We start from the raw sequence: 20,604 nt of genomic DNA, 5'->3' as shown, positions 1-20,604 counted from the left end.
TTTCAAGATTACTTTTTTGGTCGTAACTTACCTCAGTTCCCCTTCGCTAATCGCACTCATTGAGTTCTCAGTCCAGGTCTCAAAATTCGTCCGGATCATCGCCTGAATTTCTTCTCGAAAGTTGATAATCTTTTTCAGCGATACTTCAAACCCCTCCCGATCAGTGAGAACCTTAACTGCCACCGATTCCAGTTGTCCGATTTGCTTTTCAACTACTCGGTACCATCGCGTTTCGGAAACAACTGGCGTCACTTCATCTTCGGTGTAGTTTGCTGCCGTTAGCATTTCTCGCAGTTCTCGTATTATCATCGGAACGCTTTGGAACAGCTGTTCGCGTTCGACGGTTAAGGCCTTCATCACGTACTGGCGATTAAATATATCCTTGTAGCGTTCGAAAACGTGAATCGCCTGTCGTGGATTGCCAGCACTCTCGTAGATTTTCTGCCTCAGGATGGTAACTACGTTTTCGTCCACCTTGGCTAGAGATGATTCCATACGGGACTTGGCCACTTCCCAGCGTTTGTTGCCCAATGGGGTCAAATCGTAGCTGTTGATTTCTGCAAAAGTTTGTGTTGTGAAATTTGGATATGATTCAATGTGATCCGACATACCTTTAAATGGTTCAGCAATGTCACTAACATGAAGAAAGTATTCATCGTTGTTAAAGAATAAGGAATACAGCATGTCCTTGGAATTCTTAATCTCTAAGATCTAGCAAACACGATAATCAATGAAACTGAACAACCTTTCTTCGGAGCATGAATACCAACCTCATTGAATCGCGTACGGAATTTGTTCAGCTGCTTCGAACTGTACGGTTCCCCGATCCACGCATGAAGCTCGTAATTTGGCCAGAAGAGTCTGGTTAAGCTGTCGAAAGTTTGACACCACGACTCTAGCGTTTCCTTCACATGATTGATAGCTTCATCCAGATAGATTGAACCTGCATCCCAAATTTCCAGCTCGCTAAGGTGTTCAGTGCATGTACTGACCACGTGCGATGCTGTGGATAAAACATTGGCAGCTGTAGTCTACAAAGTATTTCCTACCTAATCTTTAAGTTTATTACATATCAAGTCAAAGATGCTGCACATTCGATTCTGTGGATAGTGATTTGGCAGTCTCCATATTTCGTCCAGGTGCGATTGACATACGTCAATGAACTCATCCAATTGATTCAGGCCATTTTTGGTACCATCCCTGCAAAAATGAATAACACTGTATTCGTCATACTCCAGCAGATAAACCCCTTACGTCATATGATCGTTGATTTTCTTAAGGATCGCAGCAAATGATTTGGTCGCTTCGCGATCGGCCTTGGTCGGTAAAGTTCTCGACTTCTGCTGCCAAAAATTGATCTCATCCTGGATCGATAGGATTCCCGATTCGGTCAACCCCAGCGATAGGCCCAAGTTCGAGTGTAGATTCTGCAGGATCGCTTTCACCTCGTTCGAGTATTCGGATTTCTTCAAAATGTACGGCGAAAAAACGCGCTGCAGCGAGTTGTAGATGGATTTCGCCAGGCCACCCTCTAGGGTCAGCATGCCGATTTTCGGCTGGGTGCTTTGACTGTGATAGTCCAGGTTCGGAATTTTGTAGAACAGCAAAGAGTAGTGCTCATCGACGGGCACGGCATTCTGAAACAGGACCTCACCGTCAAGGAACACAGCCGCCAGGATGGTGACATCGTCGTTGTCGAGAAAGTCTCGGATGACCTCCACATTCTCCGCCGCCGAGGCGTTGAAAAATTCCACTGTTAAAATGAGAAATCCATGAAATCGAGTGGATATTCCATACCACACTAATAAAACACTGTCCCACCTGCTGTGTCGTGTATAAATTTTTGTCTATTTGCCATATTTGAAATTAGAAATCTAAAATATTAACATTTTAGCACGGGTTATTTTACTCAATCTAGTTGTCTGTTGAAAATTTTCTGTTGTTAATGTTTGGTTTCCATGGATATGGTGACCGGTGGTAACTATGGTTACCACGTGGTTACGTTGCCATGCCGCGATGGATGCCGGTTGTTTGCAAACAAGTAGGACCACGCTTGCCGGCATTCAACTGGTATGTAAACAAACATGTTGCGCATAGAACCGGCGCGTGGGCCACGTGTTCGCGATGTAGGGAGTTTGCGCATATAGACAAAAGAAAACACTTGTTGAGCGTAGAAGCATTTTTTGTTTATTTTTTAATATAACAACAAATTAACATATATGAGTGTAATGCAAACAACATACGCTGTTCAACAGGTGAATAACTGTTTTGAATAGAACGCTGCCAGCAACATGAAGCATGCTGCAATAGATGGTACGCGAATAGATGAGGACCCACCTGAAATTACAAAATGTTTGAAAATGTAAAGAATGTATGGATGTTTTTTTTGTTAATTAAAAAGTACAGGCGAACGTATTCAACTTTATTTTGGTAAGATTTCTTTGAACTTTTGTTTAGACAACTGACGGAAGTGACCTTTCCCAATTGTCACGAACATTTCGAATAGATTCACCGATACCAAAAATAAATCATTTCATAGCTCATTTTTCTTATTCGGAGTGTGAGAGTAAATTTTACATTTTTTAAAACAAATTGTATTATTTTTTGAGAAATGCTTTTTAAATGTTTTTAAAGAAATAAAAAAAAACAAAATGGTTCAAATTATTCTGCTGGTTCCCAAAATAAATCAAAATTAAATTCATACTAGTTAGAACGATCATACATAGATGAAATACATAATCTAACTAAAAAAACGAGAACCATTCGAGGTGTTAAAAAGAATCAAATGAGAAGCCCAACTATGTGGTTTGATGTACTTTTAAACATCAAATCAAACCACATAGTTGGGCTTCTCATTTGATTCTTTTTAACACCTCGAATGGTTCTCGTTTTCTGCCTTCAAGAAATACTATTCAATAAATCCTTCTACTTGATGGTAATATCACAGAGAAATATCTTGACATCAAAAGAAAGCTCGTGCTTAACTCGAATTACAGTTTAAAAATGGTATTGAATAAAAAGTAGAGAAGGTGGGTAGACCTGATTCTTTGCGAGAATTGTTCCTGTTGTAAAAAAAATAGAGGTAGTTTTGTTCTAGCGCATTTTTACTACAGATTTCCCAAATCATCGGTTCTCAATCTGGGTACATGTACCCCTGGAGGTACCTTCTCTGGTCCCAGAGGGTATCTGGGACAGAAATACGTAATAGTGAGTGTGACTCTTCACGGTCTCGAGCTTCCTGCTGGCGCTTTTTCCTCCGGAAAATCGAGTTCTGTCTGTTCCGCGCCCGTTTGTATCGTGCCTCGTTCGCCCTCGTGCGGTGTTGCAGCAATCTCGCCCATGCTGCATTCTTCTCCTCAACTAACTGCTCACATTCACCGTCATACCAGTCGTTTCTCTGGTCGGGATCCACCGTACCTAGTGCAGCGGTTGCGGTGCTTCCAATGGCGGATCGAATATCTCTCCAGCCATTTTCAAGAGACGCTGCGCCTAGCTGCTCTTCCGTTGGGAGCGTCACTTCCAGCTGCTGCGCGTAGTCTTGGGCTCAACCATCCTCTTCCGGTCTTCGATGACCTGATTGCTAAGTTCAGAAATGCAAAACTTTTTACATTGCTGGACATCAAGCAGGCCTTTCACCAAGTTGAAATAACAGAAGACAGACGCGATGTTACGACTTTCATCACCAATTGGGGCCTTTATCGATACAAATGATTGCTATTTGGAGTAAACTGTGCTACAGAACATTTCCAGAATTCAATAGAATGTATTCTGGTGGGCTGTCCAAACACTGTGGTGTTTATTGACGATATACTAATCTTTGGTGAAACGGAAGAAGATCATGATAGAGCGGTGAAGCAGACACTGGGCGTTTTACACCAATACGGAATTATGCTAAACGATCACAAGTGTAAATTCAAGCAGCAAGAAGTGAACTTTCTGGGCCATAATTTGTCCGCGGATGGAATAGCAGCGAGCGAGGAGAAAGTCAAGTCAATTGTGGCTTGTAGAGCGCCTCAAACAAGAGAAGAACTTAGGATCTCCTTATGGAACGTACACACGGTCAAGCAGTTGGACCAACATTGACTCCACCTCTCGTTTATTCAAACATCCCTCAAGTTTTACCAACAGCGACACGAACAATTAATTTATTCGATCAACAATATCACACACGAACGACCGGAGTACCAACTCGAGCACCAACCATCAAAAAATATATGGGGGTTTGTGCAACTTCACTACAAATGCTCAAACATGTTCGGCGAACCTTGACTCCACCCCGACAACTCAAACCAAAATCAAACCGTTTTAATTTTTTCCAACCGAGCCGCCAACTGTCAAATGGTTGTTCGAACAACTTCACACACGTTCAAACAAAGCAGCAACCGAAGCGTTTTCTTGGGGCGGAGTCAATGTTCGTCAAACTGCTTGACTGGTGTGTACGTTGCATTAGGATTGGTCACATATGTGTCTATATAGGTGTGATTGTCTATGTATAAAATTGTTTTTTGTTTTGGTACATTTTTTTTTTTTTTTCCTTGTCGGGTATATTTTATTACTGCGACCATTTTTTTGATCTATTGTAATATATTCCCCTTTTTTTTCTTGCTATGTCATTATGGCGTATCGCTATTGGAAGTGATCGTCATTGTTTGACTAACAGCTTCTCCCCAACACGGCTCAGCTTTTCGAATGAAATGCACCACCGAATTGGGATTTGTTCTACCAAGCTCAAGTGGTTCTATAAGCCCCTTGGTGAAGAACTTTGTCTTGTTCCAAAATTGCCGGACAACGGCATAACAGATGCTCCGAATCTTCTTTTCTATGTCGCAGAAGCGACATAGATCATTCTGAAGTTTCCTATAAGCTTCAAATGATATCGACTCGGACAATGACCTGTAATGAGACCCGTATAAGTGATTAGGTCTCTTTTAGATAATTCTAAGATGTTGCGAGTCATGGAAACATTCGGAGTGATAAAACGTTTCGATTGCCTGGCATTAGTTGCGTTCCTAAAATTGGTTTCTATTTTCATAGATTCCCATACCTTCAGCTCCATACGAAGAGAAGAAGTTGGTAAGCTGCAAAAAGGTTCCGGTCCTGTAAACCGACTTGATGATCCGAGTTTTGGTACATCATTTAATCATAATACTATTCTATGTAGATTCGTTCCAAACCTGACCACAGTAAACAACCCTCTCAGGCAACTTTTAAAACACGATACAAAATTCGAATGGCTTTCAGAACATCAGCTGTCGTTTGATGGAATAAAAGCTTTAGTAGGTTCTACTGGTAGGGTATTATGATCCTAGGACTTTGGTTGTAACTGATGCATCAGGTGTAGGACTGGGAGCCGTTTTGATACAATTTCGGGGTAATCAGCCACGGATTATCAGCTATGCTTCTAAAAGCTTAAAGTACCCTCCTATAGAGAAAGAGGCATTGGGAATCGTTTGGGCCGTTGAACGGTTTAAAATTTATTTGCTTGGTATTACTTTCGAACTCGAGACAGATCATCGTCCTCTGGAAACCTTGTTTTCGATTTCGTCCAGACCAACCGCTAGGATCGAACGCTGGCTTCTGAGAATACAAGCTTTTAAATTTAAGGTGGTTTACCGTAAAGGCTCAGCAAACCTAGCAGATTGTTTGTCCAGATTGGCTGCCCATGTAGAGGACCACGAGTGGCATGAGGATTCAGAAATCTTCATAAGACGTGTGGTAGCTCAATCGCTTTCTATTCCATCCATTGCGAATGAATGTGATCAATACGATTCGGAGACGGAGTGTATAATTAGAGCAGTTCAGGAATCCGCTGCAATAGATATTGGAGAAGTCATTACTGCCACTGCCTCAGACCCAGAGCTACAGAAGCTTATCAAATGTATCACACATGATAACTGGAAACCAGGCCTGGGATTTGTCACCTTCATACAGAAAAACCATGCGACAAAACCAAAGAGAAAACAGTCACATCAAACTGGACAACACAACCTAACCAACGTAGCTCGATACAGCGTACTACTGGTCTCTCGCTCCGACAAGACATTTTGAATCTTGTCACATACTTATTTTGTTACGATATATTTGTCGTGTGACGCTTTCCATCGCGACTAAGGTTTTGCACAACCAGACGGATTAGAATAGTTGTCATGGTTATTGACAAAAAAGTTCGTCATGTCACCTTTGAATTTTGTCGCGACAAAAATTGTTGTCGTTGTCAGCAAAATGTTGGCATTATGAATTGATGACAAAATGTGGGGAAACCACTGGAATGGTATGGTTTCTGGGTTTTACAGCAGTTGAAGTCGAGCTCATTATAAAAACGGCTAATATGTACGGCATAATAATAATGTGTCGAATTTTGGTGATTTTAGTCCAGCTCCTCCTGTTTAACCAAAATGCGTCATTTAATTATATATCTAAAATGTATGTTTAAAAATCACGAATGGTTTGAAATTATCTATATCCGGAAATCTTTTAAGCGGGCCATTAACACTCGAGCACACAAGCTGTTGTATTTTGAACATCATAAAACAAAAAACATATCACGCTGTACATAGCATGAACAAGCCCGCATGAGCGTTTCATGACCGTACACTTATTACGTAAGCACTTATGGAAGGAGTACTATCATTTTCCTACTCTCCATAGGGAGCGGGACCATTTGGGCAGCACCCCCTATTCCCGTCCGCAATGATAATAACTCGACCGCGTTCCAACCAAATGGCTTGATTGTTTGTACATCACTATATATCGACAGAAACTAACCACGTACTAAAAAACAAGTAATTCGGTTGTAATGCGCTTGAGTAATGAACGTTGCTGACGGGAATAGGGAGTGCTGCCCAAAAAAAAATTTACATTGGAGGGGGTTTCGAAAAACACACAAAAATGCACCCTAATAAGTGTACAGCCCCACAACAGCGCGTGGCTAGCGACTAAAATTTAATACTCCGCCCAAGTTAACGTGCAGTAATTCCAATCAATCAAAAATGTATCGAATGTTCCTTAATTGCCCCTAATGTAGGATATACGCTTAAATAGAATTCCGTATTCCTCTCATACATAAAAAATTGCAGTAAAATAACCGTCTATCAGGCAATTGCTACAAACGAATCCACTGAAGTCGATATTTACGCGGACGATTGATTGTACTGCGTAAGTCAAAACCGGGTAAATTACAAAAACCGCGTAAAATGACTTTATCAAAAATCGCTGTTTCGTATGCTCCGATTTTTTTTTTAAATCCACGTGAACAAAATCGGTTAAAAAAACAGCATCAATGCAAAACCCGCTTGAAAAGTACGAAAACTTCATAAACCGCGTGAAAAGCGAGCAAACTTGCGTTGCGTTAAATGGTTCAGTTATTCTACACTGGGGGATCTTTCTCTGTACAAGAGACACTTGTTTTTTTGTTTGTGTATTATTATGTACGTAACAACTCAAAAATTGAATAAAATGTCTTATTTCTAAACAGAAAATCTGTCAAGAGAACAAAGAAATAATTAATTATAAAGTGCTCTTTTCAGTATGATATTTCAAATTTGTTCGCTGCTATTGGCGAACAAACGTTGCATGAAGAAGAAGAAGCATAAAGATGATATTCGAAAAATATTGCACGGGGAAGCATACGAAGAAAATTTTGAAACTCTTTTTAAAAATTCTAGAAGCAATTTAATTAAAAACGGTTAGCAGTGCGGGGTCGGAAATGTCTTACACTGTGAATGAAGTTCAATATCAGTAAATAAATTTTTTAATCGAAATTATGTTGTTATGCTAACCGTTTTTAATTAAATTGCTTCTAGAATTATTAAAAAGAGTTTCAAAATTTTCTACGTATGCTTCCTCGTGCAAATTTTTTTGAATATCATCTTTTCTGCTTCTTCTTCTTCATGCAACATTAGACTGCCAATTGACGATTAAAGGTTGCATGAAGGAAGGATGAAGGTCGAAGGATGATATTAGAAAAATATTGCACGGGGAAGCATACGGAAATTTTTTTTCAAACTCTTCTCAAAAATTCTAGAAGCAATTTAATTAAAAACGGAATGCAGTACGGGGTTGGACTTTTCTTATACTGTGTATCAAGTATGATATCATAAAAAAAAATTAAAATCGTAAAATTGCGTTTATTATGCAGTAGAAGGAAAGTCCAACCCCGTACTGCTAACCGTTTTTAATTAAATTGCTCCTAGAATTTTTGAGAAGAGTTTTAAAAAACTTCCCGTATGCTTCCCTGTGCAATATTTTTCAGATATCATCCTTCGACTTCTTCTTCTTCATGCAACCTTTAATCGTCAATTGCTCCTCCACGCAGATGGACAACCAGAAGATGCGACATAACTTACTTTCGGGACCAATGTTGTGTCGTGCGCAGAGCCGAAAGTGTATGCGTTGTCACACTTTTGTCGCAGATGTGTGCTCTAACAAGACGTACAACAAAAGCAAATTGTCGCGGTTGGAAAAAGTTGTCATCTGGTCGTGGGGATCCTGTCTTGCGACAGAAAACTGGAAGTTGACAAGTTTTTTTGACTGACCATGTTTTTATGTATCTTGTCAGGTGTCACTGACAAACGCGACAATTCCCAGGCCTGCTGGAAACAGAGTGACCTTAAAGAATACATGCTATTTCGCCTTGAACTTTCTTATGTACACAACTTAGTGATGCGGGGAACAAAACTTGTGATTCCCAAAGATTTGCGTTCTCGAATGTGTCAACTAGCTCATGAAGGGCATCCGGGGCAATCGATGATGAAAAGAAGACTCCGAGAAAGATGTTGGTGGCCTGGAATCGATAAAGATGCCGTGAAGATGTGTGAAACATGTGAAGGTTGCCAGCTAGTGCAAACAGCAAGTCCTCCTGAGCCCATGATGCGGCGTATGCTTCCGGATAAACCTTGGGTTGATGTCGCAATAGATTTCCTCGGGCCGATGCCAACAGACGAATATCTTTTAGTAATCGTCGATTACTATAGCCGCTACATGGAAATCGAAGTCATGAGAAGAATTACAGCGCAAGAGACTATCAAGCGATTGAAGCGGATATTCAGAACATGGACACTAGATAATGCTAAGCATTTCGTCTTGACGAAGTTTGAGTCATTTTGTAGATATATTGGAGCGTATTTGAACCATACATCGCCTTACTGGTCACAGGCAAACGGCGAAGTCGAGAGGCAGAATCGCTCTCTTCTTAAAAGAATGAAAATCGCCTATGCATGCCCGCATAATTCTGAACCATTACTGGACCATCTCTCAGATCATTTATGACTATAAACAATGTTAATTCTACTATTCCGATTACAGTTTATAACTATGATAAACTCACTTCATCATGAATGGTTCTTACAGTATGTTATATTGTGTTTGGCTAATCAACTACATGGGTAATGGGCGGTTAAGTATAATTACTGTACAAAAGACAGCGTTTTCCGGTACATTTTTATGCATACACAATATGTGAAATGGTTCAGTTACAATCCATGTTTTTGGATAAAACAGTACGGAATGCATTGTGGAAACAGTAGAATGATATATGAAAAAATCGACGGACCGTATGTCTTATCTTTAATTAGTAGGAACTATCTTGGAAATTTTTACTTATTTTTTTCAATGAAAACACAACAAATATGTGAAGAAATAATTATATTTTGTTATAAAAATCACTTGTGTTATCCTAGTGTCTATTCCTTGGTATATTCCTTTAGTAAATGAGACCGGGAGAGCTGGTTGCAATCGCAGAATCCGCAGCTCGATGTACTTGCTTGTCTCCTTGGACACCGTACCGATTGCCATCAAGCGGTACGGCGTAAGGTCTTGCTGCGGTCCATGTCCATCATCAGCTTCACCATCCGGTCTTATCACTTATGAATGTTTGTAGTAGATATACCGTTCATTTTCTCACGCTGAATCCGTCTTGCCGCATGTCACGAATTCCCTTATCTGCAACCCGCGGCATCCGGCATTTGAAAGAAACTGGAAAAAATATATGATATTGATTAATTCAATTGAATTTTATCTGATGTGAATAAAGTTTGTTACTAACCTTTATATTTTTTATCCGACACCATTATTTTTCATTTAATATACATATAAAACCACTTTTCTTTATAATTAACAAAACTTTCGCGAACCATCCGTAAAAATATCAAACCAAACATAAATCAAAAACACGGAAATCTAATTATTCGCTTTCATAAAAAAACACACTGATCGCAGAACTCTAACGTTTACTGGATTTTTATCGTTCGTATGATATGAATTTTCATGTGTGTTCAAAATAGCAAGAAAATAAAGCTAGATTTAAACAATGCATGATTATTTCAAAGCTATATTATGTATTGTTACAATAAGTCATTTACAGTTATTTATCGTTTCCTTCAATAGAATGGAGCATACAAAATTGTACAGAAGTAATATACTTTGACATTATTGCATATGGTATCGTAGAATAAAACTTATGTATGGTTTTGGTTTTAGATCAACATATAGTGACATTGTAAACCGATGATAATGTAAATCGTAACAATAGCTGTTGTTTCGTGTGAATAGTGATAACCTCACAGCAAATCGTTTTCGATTATGCGGGTGATTGGAAAGTGGAGCTCGACAGTTTTCTAGTTCTCTACAATGACACCCCTCATACCGTGACGGGTAAAGCACCTAGTGAACTACTTCAGGGTAGGAAATTGCGGTCAAAACTTCCCCAGATCGACGATCTCTGGCTTTCGAGATAGTGATTTAAAAAAAAGATGCAACAAAAGGAGCGGGAAGATACTAGACGAAGAGCAAGGCCAAGTGACATCTCTGAGGGAGACGTCGTTCTTATGAAAAATCTGCTGGCAACCAACTTCTTGAAGGAGAAGTTTACGGTTCTGAACAGAACGGGAGCGAACGTGACAGTTCAATCGAACGAAACAGGCAGAAAGTATGATCTAAGTAAGAAAGTAAGATGAAGCTGTTTGTGCCACCTGACCGAAGTTCCGGCGAGCCATTCAACTTACAAGAACCGATTATTTCATGTCCTTCTTCATCGACTCAGTTCGACGAATTGAGGTAATGTCTGTATGTGTGTATGTATGTATGTATGTATGTTTTTTTATTGAGTTATGACACTTTCGTCTGCACTTCCTCGCAAAACTGCTTGGAAACATTCACCATCTTCCCTTGCGGCCTGCTAGGGGGATTGGGCTCTGGGGATCACGCCTGCTAAGTTACCTTCCACAATTAGGTAATCTTGCTTCTATGGAAATTTGCTTCCAACGTGGTGGGAGGAAAAACCCTCGACTGAGGGAAAAAACCTCCTTTACTTGTTTTGTTACCTTGCTTCCCCTCGGACCGCAAGATAAACTGTCTACTTCATGGATTCTACCATTCGAACTTTCCATCTTTCCATCCTATTCGTGTCTTTGCCTAAACTTCTCCGGTACTACCAATATGCTTTACTTCGGAGTATGTATGTATGTATGTATGTATATGTGTGTGTGTGTGTGTACAAAAAAATGAGAGACACACTTTTTTGTACTATTTGTTTAACAGGTTGCATTGGCTCGGAATCCTTCCTTTTTTTCGCTATTGAAAATTGGCCTTAAGAAAATTATTATAGGTCGTCTTCAGTGTCTCGTACGTCGTAAGTCGAGTCAAGTACGAGACACTGAAGACGACCTTACTGTTGAGGTCGAAATACGTATCTGTCAAGATACAATTAAGTGGTGGAATTTAATGGGATTGTACAAACTCGTCTTATGACAAGTGATTGTTTTTCCCCATTTTTCCCAAGGGTCCCCTTTAAAAAAATCAAAATCGAAACTTTTTTTTAAACTGCTGCAACTGCAAATAAATGTGAATTGATGAAAATATCTGAATCTATCTCTCTTAAGTGCAATTTTGACCTCTCTTATGTGCTTTTCTTGTTACTTTTATGCGTTTTCTTGTTTTGTAATACAAGAGAAAGGCACCATCACCGCTAGGGGCATTATTCTGGGTTTTTAATTATAAACTAAGTTCAACACATTTCCCTGATACAATATCTACAGGTATTTCTGAAGAACATTCCGTAGGAATTTCAACTAAATTTTCCAAAGAAATTCTTTAAAAAAATTGTTTAGAAATTTTCGAAGGAATCTCCTGTAGAATTTCCGGAGGAATTCTCAAGATGCAAGGTATTTAAAGATATTCCTTTCTAGAATTCCTTCTCAGAATTTTTAAGGAATATCTTTTGCGTTTCTAAACAATTTATGTATCTATCTCCAAGATAATTTCCTGAGAATATGCCGAAAGAATACCTAAAGGTAGTTTCGAAGGAATTCTAGGAGGAATGTACAGTGGAGTTCAAGAAATTCAAGTTCCTTTGGTAATTCCTTTAGGAATTTATTTGGTAATTCCTGAAAGTAATTCCGGAGAAATTCTTCTTCTTCTTCTTCTTCTTCTTATTGGCATTACATCCCCAGAAGAATCTTCTTCTTCTTCTTCTTATTGGCATTACATCCCCACACTAGGACAGAGCCGCCTCGCAGCTTAGTGTTCATCAAGCACTTCCACAGTTATTAACTGCGAGGTTTCTAAGTCAAGTAACCAATTTTTTGCATTGTATAAGGTACACTGGGGGAAGTGGAAAAAGGAGGTAAGTGTAAAAATCGACTCGAAAAATTGGAGTTGTACATACTTTACAGTTTTTACCACATCATAACACTATTCAAGAATATACTTTGATGCTCACACTAATACTATGTTGAAATTTGTATAATACATACACTAACACGGTTAACGCTTGAACTGTAATTTAAGGTTTCGCGAAAAGTTGATTTTTGCATTCATAAAACCAATTCTTATTTGCACCAATTGTCCCTTTTTCAAGTGAATTTATATCACAGGTTACTATTACAATACAATTAAATTAATCCTATTCAATTTGTAGTGGTTTGTACCATGAAAGCAAATAATTCAAAGATTTTACACTTACCCCTGGTATCAAACACTGCGGGGGAAGTGGATGATGCTCTAATAACGCAAATTTTTTCTTCCCTTCAGGGTTTATTTCGATAGCTGTGAATCTTAATATGTTCCTTCTTTGTTATCATTGTGATTCCAGTGGTGATTGGACTAATATAAATGAGAAAATGCCTGATTAATCCACCTATCGGTATTGATGCCTTTCACATGTTTTACATATGAAAAAAAATGTATAAAAAAGTTAAAAATAGCACTGATAGGTAAATATATTCTATAATTCACATTAATTTTTATTCATAACAAGTATCACCGTTGTATGCAATTTTTTTGCGAACAAATTGGTTAAGGACAAGTGCTTAAGAATAGCTGATAATTTTGAACGTGCTTTGCGCACACACATACATACAAATACGCACATACAGACATCATCTCAATTCGTTAAACTAAGTTGATTAGTTTATAACCCTGTAAGTCCCATTTTTCCTATAAAAAGTTCATCCTTGGGGCCAGTCACCCTCAGCATGGTCTTGCTTTGCAGCCGCGCGTCTTGCCACACGGCTAAGGAGGGCCCCAACCGAGGAAATGGAATACCTGAAAGAATTTCTGAGCGTATTGCTAAAAGAATTCCTTAAGGCAACTCCTGAAGTAAATTTCAAAGGATTTTTTGAGAACGTATAATGATGGATCGACTGCACTGCCCATGATTACATAGTTAGATGTAACAACCATTGCTATTTCTCATGTATTTCGAATAATTTATAGACAAACATCGCAAATTTAAAAAATTTCAGCCCGTAAACACTTAAATGAGGTTTGGAACATGCAATGTATCAATGTTGCAGCGGTTGAATTGACCTAGTAAACGCGTAATAAGTCAAGTTTGCTGACATCTTGAATGGTTGTGAATGAATTCCTGTAGAAAGTTTATATGAAAATGCCAGTAGGTATTTGTTTGAAAATGTGGGGTCTCCAGTAGCCTTGTGAGCGTAGGATTGCCAATCCGGAGATGGCGAGTTCGATTCTCGATCCGGTCTAGGATGTTTTCGGGTTGGAAACTTTTGCGACACCCTGGGCATAGTGTATCCATTGTACTTGCCACACAAGATACAAACTCATGCAATGGCCGGCATAGAAAAGCTTTCAATTGATAACTGAGGAAATGCTAATAGAATACTAAATTGAAAAGCAGGCCAAGTTCTTGTTGGAATGTAGAGCCATTGAAGAAGAATAAGAAGAAGAAGAAGAAGAAAAAGAAAAAGAATAAGAAAAAGAAGTAGAAGATTTATTTGAAAATTACATTGGAGATTCTTTCATGGGTTCCTTTAATAGTTCTTTAGGAAATTCCTTCAGAAATTCGCTAAGAAAATATTTTCGTAAATCTATTCAAATTGCTTTTTGTAAATGCATTTATTCATTCAATGTTTCCAGAAAATCTTTCGGAACTTCTTTCGGGAATTCCTCCAGAAATAATTCAAAAAAATCCTGCAGGGATTCTACTGTAGAACTTCCCGAAAGGCCAGGGATCTCTTACGGAAATTCATATGAATTCTATGAATTCATATGGAGGACCCAAAAGAATTTCCAAATGAAATTTCTGAAGAATTCCTAGAAGAATTTCTAAGAGATTCCCGAAAGAACGCTCAAAGGAAATAACTCCGAAGGAATTTCTAAATAAATCTCCGAAAGTCTAAAACAATTTCTATAAGAGTTGTTAAAAAACCTGGAGGAATAATCGAAGAAATTCCTACAAGTATTTTCGAAAGAATTCCTGGAGATCTGAAGGAATTCCTATAGGGAAATTTCGAAGGTATTCCAAGAATTTCTTCCAAGATTTTCCGAACAGAGTTCTTGAGAAAGTACTAGCAGAATTCCTAAAATATATATTCCGAAGACATTACTAAGTCAATTTCCGAAGAAACTCTCAAAGAAATTTCCAAAGGCAATCCTAAAAAAACATCAGAAGATCTGAAGGAAAAAAATGTTCCAACAAAGTATGTGGAATAATTCTTGCAGGAATTTGATATGTTTTTACTAAAAGGAAAATGAAGTTCCGAAGGATTTGCTGGATGAATTTACGAAGGCCTTTCCACAGGATTTTCCGAAGGAATCTCAGGAGGAATGTCAACAAAAAAATAAAGGCGCAATATTATAAATTATCTCTGGAAAGATTTCCTGAAGTAGAAAAAAATTCTAAAGGATTTTCAGAAGAAATTTTTGAAGAAATTTTCATAGTCTGAAAGATTTTCTAATAGATTTTGCATAGAACTTGCTAAAAGTATTTCCGAAGGAAGTCTTACAAGCATTTACCTTGTAATTTCCAATAAAATTACCGGAGAAATACCTATTTGAATTCCAAAAGAAATTCTCAGATTTTTCTAAATACTCTTTCTAAAATAACTCCAAGAAATCTTTCGAGATTAAATTTCAGGGAAATATTCGATTTGGTGGCACACGTGCCCCATTGTGCCCCAACTTAACTCCGCCAGTGATTAAAAAAATGGTGGAAAATCAGTTTTTTTCTAAGGACAATTTTAAATTTTAGGGAAATATTCGATTTAACTCCGAAAGTGATTATAAAAATTAGCATTAGCATCAGCATTGAGCAATTCGCACAAATTCGTAGGTGGTACAAGCTAAGACTATTGTATGAGAGCAGCATCACTTTCATCCGTTATCACAGATATTGATTTGGGACTAATCACCATCTCTAAGATGGAAGCAATGCACTCTCCAATAGTGGAAATCTGTCCTGGCCTCGTGCTTGGGAATGCTGAGAAAGGGAAAGGATGGTTAGTTGGACACCTAGCGGAAATGTTCCGATCTCCATATCACTGAACATATATTCATCTCATCGCGAAACAAAGAAATACGGCACCAATTTGGTCGCTTCTTTTTGTAAATATACGTGCTCATTGCTGGAAAAATCACAAAAACAAGAAACAAATCAAACAACACTAGGAATTATCTAAAAAATGAGATTTTTCAGAATTCTTTATATCTTTAGAAAAATTCTGGCACATAACCTGAAAGGCGAACAATAACTCGGTGAAAATTGTCCTCGATAGCGATCCGATGCTAGCGAGATGTTAGATTGGGCTGCGATGTAGCTCAAATCAACAAGACGGTAAACACGAATGATATTACTTACTGTGACTTATGCAAATCCCTGCTTTTTCGTAAAATCCACGTGTGCATACGCACTCATTCATGAAGCATTCCATTGTTTGCTCGTGAGGCCCACGATGAAACTGATAGCAGTCCTTATTACCGTTGCAACTGGCTCCATGCGCTGGAAAGCGTTAATTATCCCATTGAAACCTTCTGAAAATCTCGAACCTTTTCATTCTATATGATACTCACTGACTCTTCGCTTGCACAACACATGAATCTTATGCTCCTCACTGGTACTATTGTGGGCTTCCATCGGAAAGGGATAGTACTGCTCGCTGCAAATGCACTTGCCCTCGCTGCAATGTGATCCGATGCCAAGTTGGCCGATGCATTGGTTCGAGTCGGTGCACTCCTTCTCATACTGCGCTATTGGCAGGCAGGTTGTATTCTCCGAATTCGCCACAAATCCTCCGTCACAGATGCATTGCTGCGCGTGACAAATGGAGTTGTTCGATTTTTTCAAGCAGTCCGTGTCCTCCTTACAGGGCGTGTCGCCTGATACTAAGAGAAGAAGATTAGTTTTTTTCCGTTCACACACATGTAGGTGTTTCAGGGTTCCATGTCATATTGACGAAATAAGTTCAAATTTTTTATTTGTACTTTTGTCTTTCTTTAGAAAAATAATAGATAGGGTAAAGGACCATTTTGGAAGCACCTTCTAGTTCCGTCAACAACGTTTGTTTCTTGAACGTATTACAATCGAATTGTACTGAGGTCGATTTTTATGCCGGGGATACGTTCCGCGTAAATTCCAAAAATAAAGTAGGTCCAGAAAACCGCATAAAACGACTTTATCAAAAATCGACCTTTATGTATAACAGCGGTTTTTTTTGGAAAACTCCGCGTAACTCTCGAAATCCGCGTTGAAAGCGACCCAAGTGTACTCGATGTTAGGAATATGTTAGCATATGTAGATTTCTAGTGATGTACAAAAAAATCAAGCCATTTGGCTTGAATACGGCCGAGTTATTAACGTTGCGACGGAAATAGTGGGTGTTGTTCTTAATTGTCTTTTTCCCCACTGAATTTCAGGATAAAATACGACTTTTGTAACAATTAATCTGCTGCAAAGTTAGATATTTGCATTTTGATCAACGTTGATATGCGTCACATATGTATGTTAATGAAATCAATACATCGCTGACATGACATGGATTCACCCCTCATTGTTCATAATCATAACATAAATCAGACTAACCAATAATGGAATGGCACTTCTTCTGGTAGATGACAAAATGGTCCGAGCAGCTACAATTGCTGTGTATGTCATCGCAATGTGAAAAATGATCGTTTATAATACACTGCTCATCGATCTCGCAGGTTTTCCCCAGTTCAACGGACTCTTCAAAGGGCAGAAATGATTAATTACCAAACTAACCTCAAAAAGTGAAATCGATCCGGCGCGGTACACTTACTGCTCATACAATACTTTCCCTCCCGGCTCGGAAGGAAACCATCTTTGCATACGCAAATCTGAGTCTGCTCGTTGCAGTGGGAATTATTCGCCAAGCAGGGACATCGACCGCCAACCAGATTGGATGCCTTGACGATGATCGGTGTGCAATCGGTTTGATTGCCGCCTTCAATCAGCTCGCAGTGGCACACTCCGTTGGAGCACGTGCTATTGACGGCGCTACTTTTGTACGTTTCGCAGTCTTCATCGCCCTGGCAGCTTAAATCGATTAATCCTGGCGGAGAAGATGGGTCGTCAGCAAAGACGAATGCAATGATCAAGCGTTGTCACTACTTACCACTGGCAAAAGCACTGCTCCATAGTGCGAGAAAGATCACCAAACTTAATAATTTTTGTCGCATTTTTTTATTTTTCCAGGCGATAAACTGATAGATGTTGCGCGGTGATACAGTTCGAAGAAACTATTAGGCGATTAGTTCGTTTATCTACTCGTGGTATTGGTGAATGATAGCAGATAGACAAAGAGTCTTTAGTGATGATAGCCAAGCACTTCTTTATCTGCATTAATGCTATAAAATTATTGCTTTCGTGTTACCCGAATTAGATCGTACGAGTCGAGGGGTACGTTTATTGAATTGTTGTATAATGAGCTTGCTGAATATTTGATACTACCAAATTTTATCAATACAGTTTGATGAGCTCGGTTTATACGGTCTAGTATCTATGTAAGGGGCCAAGAGCTAATTGAAGGTTTAGAGGGGGGATCGTATTCCGCAATTTTTACGTTTCTCATTCAAAGTAAATGCAGGAAGAAATTAATTAATTAATAAAGAAATAAGTTAATTTCTTAACAAAAAAAATAAAAAATAAAACTGTGAGCGAGCAAAAAGAAAGGATTAGATTTTCAGCCAAGAATGCACAACTCTGACCTAAATTTAAATAACTGCAACTCTCGTTCAATGTTTATTGGGTTTTGCCGTTCGATGTATAAATCCCCTAATGAAGTGGCGCTTGAATCACTCATCATTAGGTAATACTCGTTTTATTATTAGTTGAATGACGTTTGTGTAGAGGTTTCAAGTGTTTGACTCACGAGCGGACAATGAAAACTACAGGAAGGCTTATTCAGTAGAATTCAAGTGGCTTGATGGCGGCTGGTTTAGTGGTCTTTTCTGCCTCATGCACAAAGGATTAATATCAGTGTTAAAAGTACTTCGTGAAAATCGTACTAATCTGCCCTTTGTATTACCCTCCTCAAAAGCGATGTACAACAGCAGTAACCGTAACCATCTGCGCGTTTGAAAAGGGATCCGAAAGTGATCCTAAAACTTGAACTACCCACATCGCCCGATCCATTATTGCCTTGACCAATCGTGTTAGTTTATCTGGAAATCCGTGTTCGTACATTAACTACCATAGCTGATATCGACTGATTTGAGAAGTGACAATTGATGAATCAGAAGTAAACAATACGATGTAAGAAGCGTGAAGTGAGAGGTGAGGAGTAATCCGGGTAGACAATAATAGCTCATTAACAGTAAAACGTGATATTGATAACAAAACATGATACAAACTTGTTTGAAATAAGAGTAAAAATAACAAGCAAAAATAACAAAAATTTGCACCGAAATATCATAAAAATATCAGGATTTGCTACCAACAAGAACTCATCAATATCTTGTTAATAGCAAAACCTGATATTTTTATGACATTTCGGTGCAAATTTTTGTTATTTTCACTTGTTATTTTTACTCTTATTTCAAACAAGTTCGTATCATGTTTTGTTATCAATATCACGTTTTACTGTTAATGAGCTATTATTGTCTACCCGGGTTTGAAATAATTTCAAACAAGTTCATATCATGTTTTGTTATCAATATCACGGTTTTTTTTTCCTGTTCGGGTGTGCCACTGCGACCTGTTATTAGATCTATTGTAGCGTTACCCGTATCCTTAGTGTTAAAGTGCATGTCGAATTACTTCATTACTATTGATAAGCAATGCAGTATCGGTTTCGATACAGTTGTTGTTTTGTTTTCTCAAGACACCATGACAAGGTCCCGCTATTTAGACCCTTCACAGAGAGCAATCCCATTGAAGGCGCGCCCCTTATCAATAGGAAATCAATCCTTTCTTGAGAAAACAGAACAGTGATACTGTTTTTGGCCATGCATCGGAGCCCTAGCCATATCCTTGTCTTGCTTCTAGAAAACCAGTAAACAATGAAAACCCGGGATTTAGCTCTGTCTACAAGACCATTTCAAGCAAGAGAATTTGTTCAGTAACACAGGGGAACAAAATTTAACCTTTTGCGGGTCCTCAGAACCAATTGATGTGTCTTCAGTAGATTTTGGCTCGCTGAATCCGAATCTGTCCTCAGATATGCTCTAACACGTCCAAATTTTGAGATATAGCTAAATTAATACCGCTAATTTGAAGAAATTGGCATTTTTCGAAGGACTTTCATGAAGTATATTAACATAATTTTAGGTCAATTAATACCCGAAACGGTAAAAGCACATCTGATCTAATGAATTTCCATCAGATTTGCACGTTACAATTGTTTTCTATTCGGTTTTACTTGAAAAACCGAAAATTCCACAACATGAGGCCAGAGGAACTGGGATAAGAAAATGTTAAATGAAGTATAGAGATACTAGTCAGTTTGTAAATATATGTTTCATTGGACTTTTAATAAAATATCCACGTTTTTTCATTTTATGCTCAACATTTCTCCTCCTCCTAAAATGTTATTCTGCTCGATTTCTGGTTGTTTTTTTTTCTCGATCGATCAACTTCCAATAACCACACGTAATCTGTTAACATGTTGCAATTGTGTTGTGCTAGAATATAGTGAGAACATGATGATCCATAAAGTTCCTTTCTTTTAATCAACAAGGAAAAAGATCGGAGTGCAATTTGAACGTATTCAAATCCTCTACTAGATCCCCTACCAGAGCATTCAAGCCACATTGACTAATAAAATACATTTCAGCACTCGGAAAATAAGTTGAAACTTAACCATTTTGTAACTTCATCGTAAATTTTCTCATTCATGCCGTTGTTTTGTT

General features: G+C 38.4%; 2 protein-coding genes across 2 annotated transcripts in view; both read right to left on the bottom strand.

Moving 5' to 3' along the window:
• LOC134222811 (cytoplasmic dynein 2 heavy chain 1) overlaps nt 1–1,858 on the bottom strand; it is a 43,729-nt gene extending 41,871 nt beyond the window's left edge. The window contains exons 1-6 of the mRNA XM_062701960.1: nt 1,822–1,858; nt 1,255–1,753; nt 1,070–1,200; nt 771–1,003; nt 612–711; nt 32–557 (exon numbers count right to left, since the gene is read on the bottom strand). Coding sequence (XP_062557944.1) covers nt 32–557; nt 612–711; nt 771–1,003; nt 1,070–1,200; nt 1,255–1,753; nt 1,822–1,858 — 1,526 coding nt within the window. The remainder of the gene's footprint in view (nt 1–31; nt 558–611; nt 712–770; nt 1,004–1,069; nt 1,201–1,254; nt 1,754–1,821) is intronic.
• A 303-nt stretch (nt 1,859–2,161) lies between these two features.
• LOC134223212 (tenascin-like) lies at nt 2,162–18,048 on the bottom strand. The gene is made up of 6 exons (XM_062702352.1): nt 17,871–18,048; nt 17,535–17,807; nt 17,318–17,461; nt 16,309–16,620; nt 16,097–16,237; nt 2,162–2,337 (listed from the first exon to the last, which is right to left on the bottom strand). The coding sequence occupies exons 1-6, from the start codon at nt 17,932–17,934 to the stop codon at nt 2,249–2,251; spliced, it is 1,023 nt and encodes a 340-aa protein (XP_062558336.1). The 5' UTR covers nt 17,935–18,048; the 3' UTR covers nt 2,162–2,248.
• Between the last annotated feature and the right edge of the window lie 2,556 nt (nt 18,049–20,604).

The sequence above is a fragment of the Armigeres subalbatus genome, chromosome 3 (genome assembly GCF_024139115.2).
Source record: "Armigeres subalbatus isolate Guangzhou_Male chromosome 3, GZ_Asu_2, whole genome shotgun sequence".
Lineage (NCBI taxonomy): Eukaryota > Metazoa > Arthropoda > Insecta > Diptera > Culicidae > Armigeres > Armigeres subalbatus.
This window is presented reverse-complemented; position numbering and strand designations above follow the sequence as displayed.